The following is a 21,653-nucleotide window of genomic DNA, read 5'->3' as shown; positions in this document are numbered from 1 at the left end:
GCTGAGCCTCTGATCCAAGAGGTATCTTTAGTTTGGTCTTCCTCAGTTTTATAGTCTCTCAATGACCAACTTTCAATGCATGATATAATTTATCACACTATCACAAGTCAGTTTCTCAGCAGTATGGGTTCTATTCCCTGTCTGCTCTTATCTCTAGTCCAAGATAAGGATGACATTTGTTGAGATCTGAGTAGATCAAACTGATCTCTTTATCATTCTCAGCAAACAAATATTTTTCTTCCCTTCCTTTTTCATGCAGTAGACTCTTATGTTACTTCAAGTCTCTGTTAAGGGCATCTCTTTGGCTCCTTCTGTGTTAGCCTAGGCCTAGGAATAATTAATTGAGGTATTTGTGCTCCTGTAGTGCTGTTTATTCTTCTATTATAGCCCATGGTACATTGTGGATTATTGATTTGTCTTTTTACCCTTTGAGGACAGTAGTTGTCTAATTCATCTTTTGAATCCTCATAACTTAGCACAGTTCCAGGGTTATATTATGTACTCAGTTGATGTTTAATTATTGCTTCATTGTGTAATGATTATTTATATATCATAATAGTTTTAAAAATTTGAAAAACACTAAATTCATTCAATTTCCTTTAATGAGTATTTGTTATAAAAAAAAAAAAGAGGTATAAAGTCCTGTTCCCAAGTCCAAACCTCTTATTAACTTAAACCTTGAGTTTTTTGAATTACCCAATTTGAAGTAATTCTTTTTATACCTGAAAAATGGATTTATTGAAATGTTTGAGATAAAAATATGTATTGCAAGAAGCATAAGACAAACATTTCAAGAGTACAAAATTAGTTGTAGAAATAACATAATTTTCTGGTAAACCCACATTGTATTACAAATGTGCAAAGCTTTTTGATGTAAAAGTTTTGGTTTTGTCATTTTTTTTTTTTAATACTGAGCACCCATTTTTATTTATCCATTTCCCATTGAGAGGTAACCCCTTGCATGCATTTTATCTCTCCATTATTCAAGGTTCAATCTTCTCAAGGGGTAACAGCTCACCACTCTGAGATTTGAACTGTAATTAATCCAGTGGCAAGGATTTTCTCTCATGGATTCCAGAGTTAGCCAGAAATTTTAATGTCAAGATGTAAAAGCCTGTAAGGTGTTACGTTTCCCTCAGATTCTATCCCACAGGAGGCTAAACCCACAATTTCCCTCCTGTTTCTCATTCAGAAAAAAAAAAAAATACTATATTTGCATTCAGAATTGTTCAGTGATTGCTTTTTAGTGTTGGTGGTTCATTTCTTCACGTCGGCGTAACTCTCATATTTTTCCTTTAAGATCAGGTTGTTGATTTAGGGCTTTGTAAACTTTGTTGTCTGGTGTCTGGATTTTCACTGAGGACGATCTTCCCTTGATCGTCTTCTAGATCCTGATTAGGAAGAAGGGAGAGCATATAGATTGTAAATGTGATGAAACTATAGTGTTTAAGAATATGATATTTTATGCATAACTATATGTATAAAAGACCATCATTTCTTATAATAAATGTTAGATTATGTTTTCTTAATAATATATTCTGGTTATGATGATGAAACCAAGTCCTCTTTTGATCAAAGGTATATGAAAATAATAATTTAAAGTGATGATTTTAGTTCCTTAGAAAATTTGGATGAATTTGCATGTTTAGAAGAAATCTGCGATAAAGCCTTCAGTTAAAAATTATGTGTACAACCTAAATGTCCTGCGTTAGATGAATGGATGAAGAAGATGTGGTACATATATACAATGAATATTACTCAGCCATAAAAAGGAACAAAATTGGGTCATTTGTAGAGATGTGGATGGACCTAGAGTCTGTCATACAGAGTGAACTAAGCCTGAAAGAGAAAAACAAATATTGTATATTAATGCATATATGTGGAATCTAGAAAAATCTTACAGATGAACCTATTTGTAGGGCAGGAATAGAGATGTAGACATAGAGAACGGACATGTGGACACGGTGGGGGAAGGGGAATGAGGGGCTAATTGGGAGATTAAGTTTGACATAAATACACTACCATTTGTAAAATAGCTAGTGGGAACATGCTTTATAGCACAGGGAGCTCAGCTCGGTGATGACCTAGTTGGGGTGGGTGGATGGGGGGTGGGTGGGAGGGAGGTCCAAGAGGGAGGGGATATAGGTATACATTTAGCTGATTCACTTCATTGTACAGCAGAAACTAACACAACATTGTAAAGCAATTTTACTCCAATAAAAAATAATTATGTGTACAATTGAGTCTTTAGTTTCAAATGTCTAGATTGGACTGGGTTAAAATCAGATATGCCTATAATGCATTTATAAGCCTTCAACTTCTTTTGACTATTAGTATATAATTATCTTAGAAATTCCAAACATGTAATTATTTTAAGTTCCACAAGGGAAATCTTTGAGTTTTGAATGCATCAGAATGTAAGGTAACCTATGTGGAAGATTAGAAAATGCACATAAATAAAGTTATAAGGAAAATTATAGTGCATGTATATAACCTACACATTACATCAAAATTTTGTACATACCTATATTAATCATTTTCTATATGTGTACAGTAGATACAGTTTTGAATTTATTTTTGTCTCAAACTGTAGCCTCATTTTAAATAATAGTTTAACAGAGTTCAGGTCTACCTGCTACCTATTTTTGCTCGACTCTGGTATTCAAGGGTTTCTTTTCAAATTAATTCTACTTGAGTCTACCTCAATGGTTCAGTATGTCTAGCACTTTATATGAGTATAATTGCCTTTCTTTTAACATTTGTTTTTCTTATATTTTATTAATAGTGAAAGATTTATTTTCTGATTCGTATCATCAAAATACTTTGCTCAAAATAAAATTTATTAGAATACTCTCCTTTTCTTTGGTTTGTCTTTATATAACAAAAGGTTTGTCATATATGCAAATTACCATAGTCAATATATTTACCTTGAATTCTTTTGTTGGCTTGTATCTTCCTCACAGGTGTGTCTGAAATTAAATAGCTTTAGTTAAAAATACTTTGAAATTATGGCTAATATGAGACAGGAAACCATAGTTGAGCATAAGAGTATAAAGTTTTAAATAAACATCATGTAAACATGTAGATTTCTTTTGGAGTAATGAGACTTTTGCACTGGCAACAAACAGACATTTGTTTTCCATATATCATAATGAATGTTTACTATTTGCAAAACATATTGTTTTATTATGGCATGTAGCACCCCAGATGATGTTCCATTTTTGCATGGAGTGACTTACATGACTTTTTCACCCTTTTTATGAAAAGCATCACTTTATGATGAAAGGATGTCTAACATTCTATAAAGTTTAGCAGAAGTATCTTCCCAGAGATACCCACTCATTTTTTCCAGTCATTCCTATTTGTGATGTATCAGACTTCTGCCTCTGTAAAATTCTCATTGTAAATTAATTTATGATCAACTTATAATACATGAGGACAACAAAATATCATAACTCTAGAAATATACCAGTAAGCAATTCAGGAAGTGTGTGCCAACATACTCCCAAATTTAATTCCAATCCTACAAGACCATTTAAAAGTTAAGTAGCTAAAAATAATAAAAGCTTTCTTATTTTAGAATTTTAAGTGTCTCATAACAATGCAGTTTTTTGTTGTTACAGTTGCAAAATACTTCCCAATTCCTCATTTTTCTTTTAACTCATTGACAAGACCACTTGGTCAACCTAAATTCACATTTTCACTCTGTCGTTGGACATTTGAGATCAATGAATAAGTGTGGTCCCTATAGCGGCTTTGTTTCTCTGCTTACCTTCTTTATTTTTTCTCCAAGTTTTGACTTCTTGATTTTTATATATCATCTATACTCAACAATGAAGTCAAAATTTTTGTTTTATATGTATATTCAATTCTCTGAAATCCCATAAAAAATAAGATATGAGACTATCACCAACAGTATTTTGGGCTGTATAATATCAAGTTTTAAAAAAAGGGAAAGAAACATTAAGCATTTTTTGAAGAATTCTGTTTCTGTCTACATAGCACATTTCCAACATGTCTTTTTTTTCCCCCCAGAATATAAGATACATAACCATTTATCACAGTATATTAATACTATAATAAAATACAGAACTATAGAAAACCTCATTAGATTGGATAGTGAGGGAAAGTTTATGTGAGATAGAAAAGTCTGAATTATGGAATATGCTCCAGTTGATATATTTTTCTTAACTTCAGGTTTACTTGATCACAAAAAATGGCTTATAAAATATTGTCATGAAAAGATGGATCCAGTCTTTAAGCAGTGAATAAAAGCATTGTTTATAATGGACTTATTAAATTCCAAAGAGCACTTATTATGCAATTTAAAACAAGATTTCGACATTACTTTTCAAAACAAGCACTTACACTCAGATTTTCTTTTATAAATTTGGCAGCATCCAATTAATATATATCCAATTAACTAACTTGTTAATTTATTACTATTTGGCTATGATAAAATCAAAATAAGAAGTGTTCATTGTGGTAAACAAACATCTCTGGAAGAAAAGCTTGATTAAAGTGCAGAAAACCAGATTTGCTCTCAGTGGCTCTCTGCCATCTCAAACTGAATGACACTTGTATTAGGTCGTGTTTAGAGAAGCTAAATGTGGCAAGATAAATCAATCATTGAACAATCCCACAAAAATGCTCCTCTCCACGGCATGTTTCCTGAAACATACAAAATGCTTCAGCTCACTTATTTGCAAGATTTTTGCATTTTTACGTGGCTATGACTTTGGAAATTTAGAGTGTAAAGTATTACTTTGTTGACCATGTTAACGTTAATTGACTGTAATCCTGATAGTAGCTAACATCACTGAGAGTTTATATGCGCTGAACATTATTCCAAGTGCTTTTCATGTATTGATTCATTTATATGTAGGTAACATTACTATCCCCACTTTTCAGATTAAGAAAGCAAGGCAGAAAAGCATCAATTTATAATACAAGTTAGTTCAAGTTGGAACCCAGATTGGAAGCCAGACCTACAACCTGATCCTCTGTTCTCTACAGAAGCCATAAATCTTTACATGTTTTACAGGCAGATTTGTCAAAACATTCCCAGATAACTTTTTGTTGTTGTTCCTTTCTCCATAGCCTACTACTTTGCTGTTCTCCCTTAATTACTTTAGTAGTTTCAGTAAATGTAGTTCTATCTAAGACAAGAGTGAAAAACTCTGCACATTTTATGAGAAGAATTTTTAGTTAAGGGGTCTGAAATGTTTCAATGACAGATCATAATATTAGTACTAAACTGACCACTTACCCATGTTAATAAGCATGACCTAAATGATTGAGGAATACACTCAGTTCATCAAAATGTACTATATGTACCACAATATGAGCAGTTCAGATAGAAAACTCCAAGCTTTGAGATGAAGACCACATTTACCTATAGATCAATTATCAATACTCTGAAAGAAAAAAAAAGCCAATCTTGCATGACATAATCTTTATTTACACCAGCTTCTTTGTAAATCTGTGTCTCTTGGGATCTAGACAAGAGACACTTGTTACTCAGTGTTGACCCAATGGTTTTACAGGGCTGGAAGAAAGAAAACTAGCATGTCCACTTAGTGTCCAGATATTAGTAACTATACTGCTTATATTGTCTTTCTTATGAGAAAAAAAAAAAAAAACCTTGGAAATGTTTTGATAAAAACTTATGTTGTGACATTGACAAAACCAACACGTTATGAATATGTGGAGAAACCAAATACTGGGAACTAAAGGAATCAACCTTTGGGATGAACATAAACCAGAGTTAAAGAAGGATTCCATTAGCAAAAATTAGAGTATCTTATTCTCGTAACAGGTATTATCTTCTCTTGGCTGAAGTTAGTCTTCAGTACTTAGTTCGTTGTTTATAATGGACTTGTTAATGGGGGCTTATTGAAGGGGAGGAAAACATACTTACCGAAGTTTAAGCCTAAATAAATTAAAGCAATATATACAAGTGCAGTTACTAATTGGTTCATTCTCTACAAAGCACTGCCATTCTACAAAGCCGCTTACTATGGCAAGGACTGAAAAAAAAAAAGAATTCAACTTAATTTTCATGTCTTCACCTCTTCCCTCAAATCCCTACCTTTTTCTAGTACAGTGTTAAGCATTTAGGGGTAGATGAGTAAATTCTGTATTAGATCTCACAGGAAACTGGTTCTGTTGTGTCTTTGGGAGTGTCACATATTCCCTGCAGTCTGAAAGGAAATCTTGTATTTTTCAGACACAGATTTTTCTATTGAGGGGAAATTCAATCATTGGTTCAATAAAAATTATTTATTTTTACTATCACTGAACAGTATCAATACTATGTAAGAGATTCTACCTATATAAAAATAAAGAATAAGGAAACAATAATTGCCAAAAATATACACGGTCCCAAGAGAATTTACAACTTCTTGGACATAGTACTACAATTTTTAAAATTTTAAGCATAAAACCCATTGGGACCAATTTCTTACCTTAAATTCTTTTATTGTTAAGAAAATGAACTAGAAATTAATTTATTCAAATACCAATTACCCAAATTATACTTTATTAACATTTACTATTTCTTTGAGTAATTACCATTGAGAGTTTGTGTAAGATTTTGAATTCTTTTTTTTCTTCTTTCCTTTTAAAAGTAGGTCCTTTTAACGCCACAGGCAGAGAACATTCCATATTTTAAATATTAAAATTAATTTCATATGCAAAATAATTTACAGCTCCAGGTATAGATTATCACTCAAACTGTTAGAAGAAACAGATAACCCATTCCCAAGTATGTAGTTTTGGAAAATAAAAATACTAAATGCAATTTTTTTGCTAGATCTATGCACTTAAAAAATTCATAAACATGCCTTTTATTATTGTTGGTGCAGTGAATACATTTTTTAAAATATAAAAAGTATTTCAATTTGGGCTTCCTTAAATAACTACCAATTTTTAAAGTATCCCCCTTTCACATACTAAAAATATCTTTACAGTTGTCTGTATCAAAGCAAAAAAATATTCACTGCTCCCCATTGAACTTTTTAAAGACTGTTTAAACTAGTAATTCTTTCTTTATAATGCTTACTATAACGACCATTGACCCAATCAGTCTGTTAAGAGAGACATGATGTTGTCTTTTTTAACCTAATTAAAACAAAACCAAACCAAACCTGAATGCTCAGTCTTTAAAAAGTTGAAAATCTCAGTTATCAGAACCTGTTAAGTGGGTTAGTTGTTTCCCTTTTACTAACCTCCCTGAAGCAGTCTTTTAATTTCTTCATCTTCAAATAAATGACCATCACCACCTTCAATGAATTTGGTGACCTTGGTGACCTCTGAGAGGATACATGTTTATAGCAGAAATTGGTTTATGTAATAAAAAGGCAGGAGATGTGATGTGATATATAACGGCATCTGCCCAACAATGAATTCCAGACCAACACTTGGTTCTTTCTTGGTTTTTAGTGTTACTTTTTGATAAACCAATTTTCTTACAAAGTTGTTGAACACTATATAGCAAATATAGAACAAAACAATCAATATGACTGTAATTTGAGTTTCATTCCCTATCTCTGGACTTTTTTCTTGTGTTGGTATGGAACTAGAACAAAGGAATGAGATAGAGTAGAAAGTGTAAGAGGCTTCAAAGATTATTTTAGACTTTGATATAGATAGCTTAAAGAAATCCACATTCTTATTCTTCTAGACATACTGACCTTCTTGCAACAATTTCTTCAGAGTTTCTTCTGTTTCTCCACCACTAGTTGAAATTCTAGTGTATTTTATTTCAGGACCTAAAGGAAAGACAAAAAAAAAAAAAGGTTCTGAAACAAGGCTGGGCAAACTTCCTCTGTAAGGGTCACATAGTAAGTAATTTAGACTTTATGGGTCTTGTAGTCTTGTGTTGCAGCTATTTAACTTTGTCCTTTAGAGTGCAAATAGCCATAGACACTGTATAAATGAATGGTCACACTGTGTTCCAATAAAACTTTATTTACATAAGTAGGTGGCATGGGCCATATTTGCTGACTGCTTGTTTAAACATGGACCACCAGGGAATTCCCAAAGACTTAAAAAATAGCTGAATTCAGAATTTTAGGCTAATTCACTGATGGGAGACTGATACAGAGGTTTACTGAAATTATTGATCAGTTGTTCTATACAAACTTGCATATTATTTTGGTGTGTAGATGTGTATGTGTAGACCTTAAGATGAAAGGAAAATCGAAGGAGGGAATGGTTTTTCTTCTAGGATTTAGTAACTCATTAATAAATAGCAAAGTGAAGATAGTGTATTATATAATACACATGCATATTCATAATAAAAACACATGCTTATAGATTTGTCCCAAAATTTCCAATTCAGAGGAAATCATAGATTACATATTTAGGATTAGTATTATTTCTACCAAAAAAGAAATAAAGTAACTTCAGTAGCCACTAAGAAAATGACTTAGTTTCTTTAATGATTCTTATAGAGATATTTTAGGATTAAATATGGTTTGCTCTTTATAATCCAGGCATAGTTCATATACAGAGTTAAAAATTACCTGTAATGATTCGTTCTTCTCTTGTCTCTTTTTCAGTTATTTCCACAGGCACTCCATCAATGATTTTGGTGTATTTTTTAATAATTGGCTCTGAAATAGGGGAAGAAAATGCATTTGATTTATCCCCTTATGGCATCTAAATGGCCATAAGCTAGACGTTTTAATGATTAAATGTATTTCTCACAGCAATGCCATTTAGAATTCAATCATAACAATTTTGGGGACGTATCTCAAATAAATTCATATAACAGAGGTCTAAAAGGTAGTGGTTATGTCCTGAATCTTGGGTAAGGGAGAGAGCCAACTAGCAAGCTAACACTTCATGTCATACTTGTCTCTTGACTGCGGAATGAGTGTTCAGGGAGAATCCAGGGAATTATACATCATTAGAATGGGAATCTTATAAGTCCTAGCAGTGACTTATTAGTCAGTCTTATAGAATGGCCACTCTTTCTTCTAAGTACAATATGTTCTTTTGTATTGACATGATTGTTTTCATTATATTTCATAATCATTCTTGCATATGCAGAGTAATGACAGTTTTGTTGGAACTGGTGAGTTAATGGTTAAATCGATTCCAACTATATCCATTAAAAGGTAAACTATGTTTTAATTGATTGGCTAATAAGAATCCGTAACTGAGAAAAGTTTTCCCACAATTTATATAAAACAAAAGTCCAAGAGAAAACCTCAGATATTCAGTATATTTAAACCAACACTGTTTGAAAATGTTCACAGTAGGCTACAGGAAACACACAGAACGCACCTCCATGGATCACTTCAGTTACTGTTTCACCTTCTTTAATCAGTCTGAATTCAGGTTCACCTTCAATTTTGACCTTTGTTATTGTGGGTCCTAAGGCATTGTTTTAGGAGACAAATTTTCATGTTAATGTAGTCCTTTAAATTTACCAGAACAGGAAATTTATTTCAACGTTTGGTGTTGCTCAAATTTCAAAGTGGTTTCAGGCTTTATGAAATCGGTTTTAAACAGTTCCCATTGTCCTCAAATTAAGCAGTATTTATGAGAACAAATGACTCAGTCTATTGGTGTGCTACTAAAATAACTTTCATCTGCTTTAGCATTTAAATTGATGTTTAATTGATCCATTTATTCATAGTTGTAAAGTATGATCATGCAAAATATTATATGTGACTATACATTGTGAATCATACAGTATGTACAAATTTGAGTTGCTCTAATGATAACTAGTGTAGATCTTACTTTACCATACTGATATTGTCTATTACTTTCTTTTCTTGTTAAATTTTTAATTTAATTTTTAATCAGTCAATATCTTACATTTTTTATCTAATGGGCATAACACTGAACATCAAAAAAGCCCAACTTTATGCCTACCTTTAAAATACGAAATTCAGGTTTTATGAGAAAATAGATTTGAGTACTTACCTTCTATATGTGAATGATGCATATATTTACTAATTAATAGTTAAACAGTCCTTCAAATGCAAAAGTTAAGTGTTGCATTTGACTTGCAAAATGATTTTGCTCCCAGAGAAAATCATTTTGAATGTTAGAAAGCAGATTATTACATTAGTTAATCAAGACTGTTTCTTAGAGGAGAAGTTCAGTACATTTAACTCATACTGTGACACCCTTCAACAGTTGAATATAACTATATTTGCTTGTCTTTGAGAGGGTTTATTTGTTTGTTCAGAAATTGTCAATGTACACCATTACCCAGAATTATATAGTCTAAGACAATCTAAAATAATGAAAACAAGAGTACAGTTCATTCAAACAGTAAGCATTTCGCACCATAATATTTGATCTATGTGGTTAAGGGACACTGAGTATCAAAACGTAAGGCCAAGTTTTTAAGGTGTGGAAACTTCAAAAGGAAAGAACAGCTAAGGAGTTTAAGAACAGGAAATGAGTTAATAAAATATCCCAATAGACATTTCTTTAGAAGAGCCTCAACTGGAATTTCAGAAACATCGTCTATCCTTAAATTCTATGAAGGCAGGGATTTACTACCAAAAAAATTTTTTTTTCATATTTATTCCTGGCGGGCACCTACGAGAGTACACAGCACAATACGTGCTCAGTACGTATTAAGTTGATTTATTCTTAATTCTAAAATTTGGTTAGGTACCGTTTATAAGAAACATCTTAAAATTGTGTCTTGGGGTCTAATTTATTTAGTAAGAATTCAAGAGTTATCGATGAATCAGCAAAAGTTCAAACAGTGAGAAGGAAATGCCAATAGCAATTCTAGAACTGGACAATTGTAAATGGCTGCCAAGGTAAGTATTTGTCTCCCTCATTATGTTGCACAAAGTAAAACTTCCAAATTTTTAAACTGAAGAGTTGTTAATGCATAGGTGACTTGACCCCATTTTTCATCTTAGTTCCCTTCATAGGAAAAACTCAAGTAGAGCTGATGCTTCATTGTGTTCCTAATTGAAGAAAAGTAATACAATAGAATCCTGCTCACAAAGATTGGGAAGATAAATGGGTTGAATGAAGAAGCTTGAAAGAAAAGAGAAAAATCTTTGAAAATAAAAATAGTACATGTGAATGATTTTTACTATAGAAGCTGTGTACAAGTGATTATACAAAATTTTAGGGAATCTAATTTTTAAAAAAGAGTACAAGAATTTAAAAATCAAGGATCATTTTATCATTTTTCATTAAAATGATCAGAAACATTTTCTCAACAAAAATTTCTGAGATTTAACTTCTTAAATTACGAAATTCTCTTCATCACTATGTAAGAGCAATCAAATACTCAAATGACAATAGGTATGGTATTTTTTTTTAAAAAGCACAGATTCCAAATACCTCAATTTTAAGTCTCAAGAATGTATAAAAATATAGATAACTAACTAGCTAGGAAATACACTTTTACATACATACTTCTAATGTCTAAGTTTTAAGTAATGACTCACTTTTAGAGGAATCAAAAGTATTCAAGAAGTTGCCATCTCAATTCGTAAAATGAGAATACCCAAATCAAAGATAATTACAATAATAGTTTTCTTGAGATTCAGCTGAGGATATCATCTATTCCTTTTTTGAAAGACTGTTTTATTCTTCTTACAGAATAATGAAGAAAACCTGGTCTTTCGTCTGTGGCCAGTCACCACAGTAAGATTCTTAGACATGGAAATAATTCTTAAGTTCCGATCCTTTGGGAGTAATTAAAATATGTGAAATGAAGGGGGCATCAGAGATGTTGGAGTTGGCTAACATACACAGTAGGGGGAGAGAGAAAAGTAACTTTATTTAATGCTCTAGTCTGAAACATCAGGAGATAAGTATATATGTAAGTATATATGTCTATTTAATGTGTTATATATGTATACATATAAGAATATGTAATGTATATTATATATAGACACACATTCAGGGCTGGAATTAAGGATTCTAAGGTTTGACTCAACTGCACCAACTACTTATTTCCTCTGTTTCTGGTGGTTTAATTAAAAAATATATCATGTGTGGATGTACATTTTAAAAGCTTTCTTCAATATACAGCTTTTGTGCTCTCAGGTTGTTGAATCAAAAATGCCTGCACTTTTTGGAACACATCGCAACAGTATGAAAGAGATTTATGTGAGGAGACTGGAAACAAAACTATAAAGAGTATACTCTCTAAAAGAATCTAGGTGCAGGAAAAATAGCTTAGGATTTATTTGTATAGTGAGTATGTGGGTACTAGTGCTAATGCAATGGTAAATTAAGTTCAAATGAAATCAAATACAAGCAAATGTACTGAAAGTATTAAGAATGCACCATCTACTCTGCTAAATAACTTGCATTCCGCATTCTGCTGTTAAATGAGCATGCCATTGATATAGAAATATTTAGCATGTTAGTTTCAAAAAGAATGTAGATACATTCATAGAGATCAGTCTATTATATGGATTTTTTAAGGAACCATGTATAACATTGATTTTTACCTTCCGTTTTGATAATAGGCTGAAGACTGCCTTCAATCACTTTAATTTTTGGTTCCACAACTTTGGTTATAATTTTAGTTGCTGAAAGTATAGAAAGTGGAACATAAATGATGTTTACATAAAAGCAACCTGAACGAAATTGTCTCTTTTTTTTGGTCCTTGTTGGGTACTGAGGTATCAGATGTGGTAATATCTGACTGTTCAGGCAGTCAGATACAGGAAATATTCATGGTAATTATCTAGTATCTTCTCATGTCCAGATGATGAACTCTGAAGTCCAGTGACTTGGATTTGTTCCAGTGAAATATATACTTGCTAAGTGAGGAATTCTATCTAGAAATCTATCATTTTGAACTGCACCACTAAACCTCTTTACCTTCTTTTGTACTTCTTGAAAATATTGGCTGCATAGCAACAAAGACAAATAAACATGATTAATTTCATGCAATTCATAATATCTTAAATTGCATTGTTGGATTCTTTCTCAATTAGAAGAAGACATTGAAAGAAAAAGACTCAAAATATTTTTCATGCATTTGATAACAGTGATACAGAAAGGAAAATACAAAAATAGTTCAGAATACTTAAATGTAAAAATGGATTCCAGCCAGCCAGACATGAGCTCTATGCAACAAATATGATATGATCATGTATTTAAATATTTAAGTTACAGGCTAAAATGGCTTTAATTTTCAGCTTTATCATCATCATCATCATTTTTATACTGAAAGCTATGTATTTTGTATGTATGTCATCCATCCAACTGAAATAATAATAATGTGCAAAATATATTTCAGATAGCAGCCAACTATTTGGTTGGCTCTTGGTTGTATAGATTAACTGGAAGTGTGCCTCTGGAGCCAGATACCAGAGCTACTACTGGCTCTTTATCATTTCTAATTAGAGCCTTAAAAGATGGATTCATTAGATAAAGCACTAAAGCTATCTGTGCAATCATAACAGACTGTGTTGAAACATTAGAGCTGAGATATTAGCACAGTCTGGATTTCTGTCACATTCTTACTTTAGGTTTCTGAGATGTTTATCTGTGTCAACTCTTTGAATTAATATGGATTCTAGAGCTTAATTGTGACTGTGTCTCGGTTATTACAGATTTTACATATTGAGATCTCAAATTATGAAACTAAAATATGTCAAATCTTTGTGTCCAATTACTGATTCCACAGGTGGCCTGGCCGCAGAGGAACCTTTCCATGAAGGTCAAATTCACAGAGGTCTCTGCTGCTACTATCAGAATGGGTTAATTACTTTTAGCTTAAATTTTCACTTCATGTTAAGGAACTTGAAGTTTAGAATGTTTATTGGGGTCCTAGTTTTGTTTCAGTCTTGCTTTTCTGAAGACTTAAATAGTTTTGACAGATCACGGGCTGAGGATTAAATACTGATTTTCTTCCTCTGCACCTCAAATGTCATATATTTGACAACACATACTAAAGAGCATTTTCCCCCCTGACAATTTAAAATGTATGGTATTTGGGGGACAAGAATAATACATAGTAAGAAAATTAAAATTTTAGAGACAAGTCAATAAAGGAACATGAAAATGGAATCTTTGGTTTAATTAGTCTCAACCTCTGTTTGAACTATGCTTCCAGATAACAGCATACACGGAGAAGAGTTAAAGAAATATTCCACATCAGCATGTAAATCTCAGAGCTCTTTCAAGAGCTGTGAGTAGGTAGGTAAGATTCATTAGACTTGCATAATTGCATAAACTGTAGCTTGTTCTCTGTGAGAACAACTTAAGTAGAGGAAAATAAAGGAATTATAATATTTTGGCTCAATGTAAGCAAAATATTGCATTGACATATAAAAGGTAGTGGACCTCTCATGGATAAAGTAGAAAAGGTAAAGAAATGTAATGCAGATATACATTTTTACTGGAGGAAGATGACATAGCATTTCTGATGAATAGAGCCCATAAGCATTCTTTCATTTTTTATAAAATATATCTTTAATAAGATTGTATACTTCCATACTGGAATTTAAACCATATTGAATTATAAGTATTCCAACTAAGTCATTGAAACAGTGCTGAGCTGGCCTGATACTAGGATTGTTTATGTTATTATTACATAATTAAAATCAGTAAGAACAGCAGACCTTTTGTTTTGCTCCTTACATCATCTTTACTCCTTTTCCATATCTAGTGTAAATATTAAGGAAACTTTTCATAATTAAATAACAGGATGCTCATGGCATAAAATAGAATAATTCTTGCCAAGATAAATGTGGGAATTGAAGCAATGCTTTAGCTACTGATGCATTTTGAGTGTTGAATTATAGAGTCAAAACAAAATGGAAAGAATTTCTGTTTTGAAAGCTGCAGTGGAAGAGAGGAAAAAAGACAAAGGAGGAAAAAGCCACATTGAAAAAGAAATACTATGAGTTACATTTATGAAAATGAAATACCTTTGCCATTGTTAAGAAGTAGAGGTTTAATTTTGATAATCTGGTAGAGTCAGGAATAAAAGAACCTTGGAATCTAGAAACTCTAGGTTTATCACCTGACAATTTTTTTGTTCCTTCATCCAGTTTTGAATGGGGAAGAGTTTTTGAACCACCAGCCCATAAATATTAGACTTCTCTGACAGCCTGCCCTTAAATGGCTGAGGTCTTGAGAGTGGAATGAGCTACAAATCTTTCAGCAATGTTATTTCTGTGTCCACATATTTGAATTTTCAGATAGCTCTCGAGTGCCTTTTAGCTAGCTCTCCTCTTTGTATGTTTGTGTGTCTTTTTTCCACTGCGTCTTTGCCACGCTAGCAATTATATCTATATCAAGCTAGCAGATGAGTGAGGAAGTGGTTCATTGGAGTTGAAGGGTATAGTCAAGGCTGAGAGGTCTCATCCAGACCTCAAGCCCTGTTTCAAGTGAGATGAGATTTGCCATTGTTTGGAATTCTAAATACCAGATTATCAATCATCTCAGTAAACACAAAGAAAATTATTGGGTTTTCTTCTTTTTTTTACATCTTGCCACTTATATGTGACAAATATTCATTATGTACTTACTGTAGACAGTTATGGGGATTTCTTTGAAGGTGCTACCACGAACAAACTGAAAATAAACATTATATTTAGTAACATGAAATGTAGTAGTTGTATTAACAAAATCTTGGCACCATGATTTTTAATTTTCACTGAAGTAAAGACAGTGAAGCTATCATTATATTTAGTAAAAATGAAGGCTTCATATAAATCATCTTCCAATTTCCTGCTCTTGGGCAACATGGCATAAAATGGTTGGATTTGTTACTCAGAGTTTTAACAATTATAGAATAGCGAATCCCAAATTAAAAGTTCATTAAATAATACTTCCTATGTTGTCTGGTGCTTTAACCCTACCAATATTCAACCCAATATCTATCCTAGAATATTCCTTTACCTTTAACTATTGTGATTAGTGACAATTTCTTATAAGCAAATATTTTATCTTTCCCTTATATTCTGTAGCAAAAATATTTGATAATAGAAAAATTATAGTTTTTTATCTACATGTCTTATCTTCCCTGCTGGACTGTAAACTTTTTGAATAAAGGGCCATATCTGATTCAGCTTAATATTTCTCATAATACTTAACATTCTGCTTGGCCCCAAGTAGCTTTTATTAAATCCTCCTTAAATAAACCCATGAAGAAATGATGCCAGTGTACCATTATAATCAACAAAGAGCAATGCAATCCCAGTGTACGTCTACTTATTAATGTATACATTTCTAGTTTCTTATGTTAAACCTGCAATGTCTGTTCAACACATTAGAAACACATGCAATAACATCTGTACCTTAATTTGGATGTATTTGATCAGTTTATTAAGTATTTCCAGCAGCTGATCATTTCCAACAGGTGTGTCTGTGAAGAGGAATATTAAATGAATATTGTAAGAATGGATGAAATAAAAATCTAGGTTTCTATTGAAAAAGAGTTATGTTTTCATTAATCAGTTCAATAATTACCAACCTGCTGGATAGAGGAGTTTATCTACAACATGAATGACACCATTTGTTGTCATGATGTCAGATTCTTTTGATTTCAATTCATTTACCAGAAGTGTATCATTCACCTATTAAAACAGGGGATAATGTCAATGGGAAATTTAATGAAATATGAACATTAGGATAATTGAATAATAGATTAACACTCTCATAGATTCATACTAGAGAACTTACTCCTTTCAGATAGATTTTGCTTCCTTGTGTGGTCTTTAAAATGTTAGTAACACCAGGTTCAAATCCCTTTCCAATGAAAACTCCTGGTGTCAGGTGATAAAGGATGATGTTTTGAAGAGCATTTTTGTCCCCTAGGGGGAAAAATATATATTTATTTAATAACATGTTATATATTTTGACATTTTGATATTATGAGGACGAAGGAGAAAAATATTTCCTTGTCTTTATTTTTTCCACACTGTAATTTCTCATAATGTCATTGTTCTTTCAATGTGATATCAATGCTATGTCAAAACATGCAGTCCCTTCAATAAGTTCAATCAAAATATTATCCAACTTACTGGGAGAAAAAAGTCAAATTATTTTTGAAATTGTGACTACTTCTTTCTTTGTCACCTAGTTGTGTGGCCCTTAATAGAGACAACATAAGTGAACATCTAGTCCAACAACATTATGGTAAGCAGTTAATTGAGAACATTTATGAGTGACCCTCTAATTATTCCAAATGGAATTAAAGGAGACGAAGGCTAGCCGTGAATAGGAAAGAGGGGACACTTTGGGGGCTGATATCTGGGCAGGAACGCTTGAGGAAGAAATGAGATCCTGAATCAAGGGGCAAATATATCTGGTGTTCACTTCTACTCACGAATAAGAATTTCCTTTTCTTCATTAGTCATTCCCTTAAAGGCATCGTTGGTTGGCACAAACAAGGTCCAATCTCCAGGCTGTGTCAGGAGCTCTTTCAAGTCTGCAGCTTCAAGTAGGCTGAGGAAGATGCTAAGCAGGAAGGACATATGGACATATGTTTATTTTATTAGATTTAATCTAGGTAAGCCTACTCACCATGCATGAAATAAAGTAGAATCCCTATACGTGGGAGCATGAGAAAATGGTTCATATGTTTTCATATGTTTCAAATGCAATTTACTGTTAAAGGTTTATCATGGGGAAATTATTTAAATATACATATGATTCTTAAATTTCCTAAACTCTGTTTTCCCCCCTATAAAACTTGGCGAGGTCACACTTTATTTAATATTCTGCAAAATAGTCTTTGCTAGAATATACTATCATTTTTAAAAAACTTAATTATAAAAAAATTTGCAAGAAGTAGTTCAGTCTATTAGGTTGATTTTTGTTTGTTTGTTTGTTTTTTACTCACCAAATCATATTATGCTGTACCAGGAAGAAAAATAGTGTTAAGAACATATATTAATTTTAAAAACATTTGTATAGACTTTTTATTCTAAATTCTGTTCTCAGCAATACTGAATACCGAATGGATTTTGGAATACTTACTGTGAAACAAAACTATGCCAAAAGCTCTTATTCTCTTGTGGAGGTGAAACTAGTAAGCTTACCTGAAGCGCTTATCTTGTTTCAGTTTTTCATGGAGGGATTTCTCTGCTGGTTTGATGATCTCTCGGAATATGTGAATGGCACCATTTCTTCCTTGCTTGCTTCCTCTCACCATGCATGAATTTTCAATGCAGACAGCCTAGCAAAGAAATAAAGATACAGCTCTCCATTTCCTTACTTGAAATTCCCTACGTAGAAGAAGCTACATAATTGAATTTCTGGATGGGCTCTTCTAAGAGGTCACCTGACTTCTAATGCGAGAAAAAACAGTTTCTCTCCTCTGTTTTTAAGGTCTTGTACAATCTGACCTCACTTTTCCTATTCAGCTAGGTCTTCCACTACTAGGCAAGCTACCCTATGTGTGGGGCAGGTAGTTTTGTCAGTAAATTTAAAAATTCCATATAATTCCACTTCTACATTTCCTGTCATTCCTCTCTAGGTTCTAATCATTCTTACAGACCCTCTGTAGTAAACTTTCACCCTTTAACTTTTTAAGACCCTCTTTAACCATAAAGTTTCGTGACTTTACTGCCTCTTGTGATCTTCACAAATATTTAGTATATTATCTTGACTGTAAGACCCTATCAATTTTAAGTCAAATTACTGATTAAGTTATAGCATTTCTGAACAAATAATATTTATATATGCATCATTTAGAATGCGGTGCATTTTCTGCATCATTTAAAATGTGTGTCTTGGCCTTGTGGAACTATGGTGCACAGCACTGTGTGTCATGTTTAGTTCAAGGTAATGCTTGACTTCCTGTGAATTCTTTTTAGCTGTAGCTGCAAGGTTGCCTGGACAGAAACTGAACAGCACCACCAGTAGCACTGTAATTCTGATAAGCAATATTTTCTAGAAATTTTCCCTCAGATAAAGCACATTAGAACCACTTACTAGAAATCTTTATGTGCCTATAAAAGTTTATCCTGAAAGCCATTCAAAAGAGATTCGGTGGTTGGATGATGGTCGTACATTAAAAGATCATCCTAAACATTGGATTCAATATAAAAGTTACCTTGTAAACAGTAAAGTACGGTACTCTATAAAGCAAAAGCTTATTTTAAAGGAGTTTTAGTGATTTATGGAATTGAAATAATGCTTTAGAAAAAGTTATTTATAATGAAACAAGTGCAAATTATCAGAATTATTAATACACAGCACTTTGTGTATACTTTCCTCAAAGTCTTTTCAAACAAGCTATTCAGTTCCCTGATCTTCCTATGAATATTTACTATTAAGACCACATTAATAAAATTCTAAGGAACATTTGTTACAAGAACAGTCTTTCGCAGGTGTAGAGAATGGACTTGAGGACACGGAGAGGGGGAAGGGTAAGCTGGGACAAAGTGAGAGAGTAGCATTGACATATATACACTACCAAATGTAAAATAGATAGCTAGTGGGAAGCAGCTACATAGCACAGGGAGATCAGCTCGGTGCTTTGTGACCACCTAGAGGGGTGGGATAGGGAGCGTGGGAAGGAGACGCAAGAGGCAGGAGATATGGCGATATATGTATACATATAGCTTATTCACTTTGTTATACAGCAGAAACTAATACAACATTATAAAGGAGACAAGGGCACATCATTTGACATTTAGGCCAGTGTGGGTATTTTATCTCATTCGGATTCACTTACTGTGCGATACACGAAGACTCTGAGCTGTTTGCCGCCAATGGTCTCAAGTTTTTGTCCATTGTAAAGCTCATTAAGGCCAACTTTTACTTTCAATATGTGATTCTGAAGAATTAATTTAAGAAGACGCTGATCCATGGTCAGAGTATCATCTATAAGTAAATTCATTACAAAAGAGTGTTATTTTGTTTAGAAAGCAATAAAGTTTCTCCAGTAAGAGAAAATCATGAAAATGGGTAATCCCTACCACTATAGATCTTACGGATCCTACACTTATATAGTATATGAGTTGACTATATGCCAAAAACTAAGAATTCTGTGCACAAATTAGAAGTTCCATGAGCTATTTCATCAAATGACTACAACATGATTCCAAGCAATCCAAACAATGGGTTTCATCTCTGTGAGGGCCACATGGTTTTATGTGGTCACTGACAAAAGTTACACTCTAAGCCTGGCCAAGATTTTCTCTGAGAATCTCATGTCCATTAGTCACATGAAAAACTACTGATGAATCATTTCTAAATTTATTTTTATTTATGGAGAGAGAGTTGAAGCATGTAACCTCTTAAAGATGGGTTGATGTCAACATGTATGGATATTATTATTACGAAGAGGAAAAACAGCATTTCTAGGAATTTGAATTTTCTTGTTAATAATTTTCTATGTCACAACCTAGTATTTGGAAAAACATTAAAAAGGTGATACTTATTTAGTTTTTAATTGCTAAATTTTGCCTAACAATTTAAATATGTCTTTGTGAAGTCATTTTTTTCTGCAAAAAGTGTCAGGTTGTATTAATCTAAACACAGTCCTTGAATAGCAGCTATTAAGTCAAATACTTGTAATAATAGTTCACATCATAATATGGAAGTGTATCATATTCTCTTGTTTGTATTTATTTATAATTTGATACCTTACTTTCAAATTCTGAGTTGCAAAATGCACCTACGTATTCCTAAATATTATTATGTTGGTGTTTAAATAAACAAATCAGATTTATTTTTCTTAAGATCTGTTAATACATCCATTACGTGTGCTGGAAATATGATCAGGTTCACAGAACAACTGAAGACTCCTTATCACAATCTTTCACTTCCTGTAGGCTATTATCTATTATGATGAAATGTTTTGAAATGAAGGACATTTTAATAGAGACTACATAGTGCTAATGCATTGTATGTGTAGCTGGTAAAGAAACTAATCAACACCGCACAAAATGTCTATTATTTCTTAATGCAAACAATCATGGTGAAGAAACAATGTGTGTAGAGGAGGAAAGAGCAGGAATGACAGTGTCCAGTACATACCAGAAAATGCATTATTCACAGGTGCCAGCAAAGTGTATTCTCCATCTGGCCTCAGAGCAGATGCCAAGCCTAATTGGGCCACAAGGTCTGTGAAAGTGGTCTGCTGATTTCCAGCTAGCTCAATAACTTGTTTGGCTATAAAATAAACCATTACCATTCAAACAATGTCATCGTTGTTATTACCATCATCATGAAATTAGTAAATCAGTTCTTGGCTATTTTCCATGAGCTATTTGCTGTACTGGCAATGTGACATCCTGCCTTTCCCTAGTAAGAGAGTTCCAGTTTCCCTTTTTTGGGGTTGATGACCAAAGAATTTCAGAAGGACAATATCTTTCTGACTTCTTGCTTTGCAGGTTTCTTGAATTCTTTATTACTTGCCTCTTATCTCTCTGCTCTTGTGAGTGCCATAGGTCTTTCATTTATCGAAAAGTAACCATTTGGTTATATCTTCCCTTCTGTTTTCAAGAAAAACTCTGGCACTGTGATAATCTTTATCAATATTAGGTATTAGAAGTAAGTCAGGCAGAGAAAGACAAATATCATATGATATCGCTTACATGTGGAATCTAAAAAAATGGTACAAATGAACCTATTTACAAAACAGAAATAGAGTCATAGATGTAGAAACCAAACTTACAGTTACCAAGGGGGAGGGGGGGAAGGGATAAATTGGGAGATTGGGATTGACATATACG

The 21,653-nt window shown here is 32.7% G+C and overlaps 1 protein-coding gene across 4 annotated transcripts in view; it reads right to left on the bottom strand.

Annotated features, from left to right (window-relative positions):
• Positions 1-711: 711 nt before the first annotated feature.
• POSTN (periostin) overlaps positions 712-21,653 on the bottom strand; it is a 33,197-nt gene continuing 12,255 nt past the window's right edge. The window contains exons 9-23 of one of the 4 annotated variants that reach the window (XM_061171115.1): positions 20,956-21,090; positions 19,649-19,797; positions 18,009-18,145; positions 17,294-17,424; positions 16,648-16,778; positions 16,439-16,541; positions 16,263-16,330; positions 15,492-15,537; positions 12,456-12,536; positions 9,295-9,384; positions 8,529-8,618; positions 7,695-7,772; positions 7,230-7,313; positions 2,928-2,969; positions 712-1,391 (exon numbers count right to left, since the gene is read on the bottom strand). In XM_061171115.1, the coding sequence (XP_061027098.1) occupies positions 1,354-1,391; positions 2,928-2,969; positions 7,230-7,313; positions 7,695-7,772; positions 8,529-8,618; positions 9,295-9,384; positions 12,456-12,536; positions 15,492-15,537; positions 16,263-16,330; positions 16,439-16,541; positions 16,648-16,778; positions 17,294-17,424; positions 18,009-18,145; positions 19,649-19,797; positions 20,956-21,090 (1,403 nt within the window). In that variant the 3' untranslated portion in view covers positions 712-1,353. The remainder of the gene's footprint in view (positions 1,392-2,927; positions 2,970-7,229; positions 7,314-7,694; positions 7,773-8,528; positions 8,619-9,294; positions 9,385-12,455; positions 12,537-15,491; positions 15,538-16,262; positions 16,331-16,438; positions 16,542-16,647; positions 16,779-17,293; positions 17,425-18,008; positions 18,146-19,648; positions 19,798-20,955; positions 21,091-21,653) is intronic. The other 3 variants (XM_061171117.1, XM_061171116.1, XM_061171118.1) reach the window with 3 other exon arrangements.

The sequence above is a fragment of the Eubalaena glacialis genome, chromosome 16 (genome assembly GCF_028564815.1).
Source record: "Eubalaena glacialis isolate mEubGla1 chromosome 16, mEubGla1.1.hap2.+ XY, whole genome shotgun sequence".
In the NCBI taxonomy this organism is placed as follows: Eukaryota; Metazoa; Chordata; class Mammalia; order Artiodactyla; family Balaenidae; genus Eubalaena; species Eubalaena glacialis.
The sequence above is the reverse complement of the archived record's forward strand: the minus strand, read 5'-3'. Positions and strand labels throughout refer to the sequence as shown.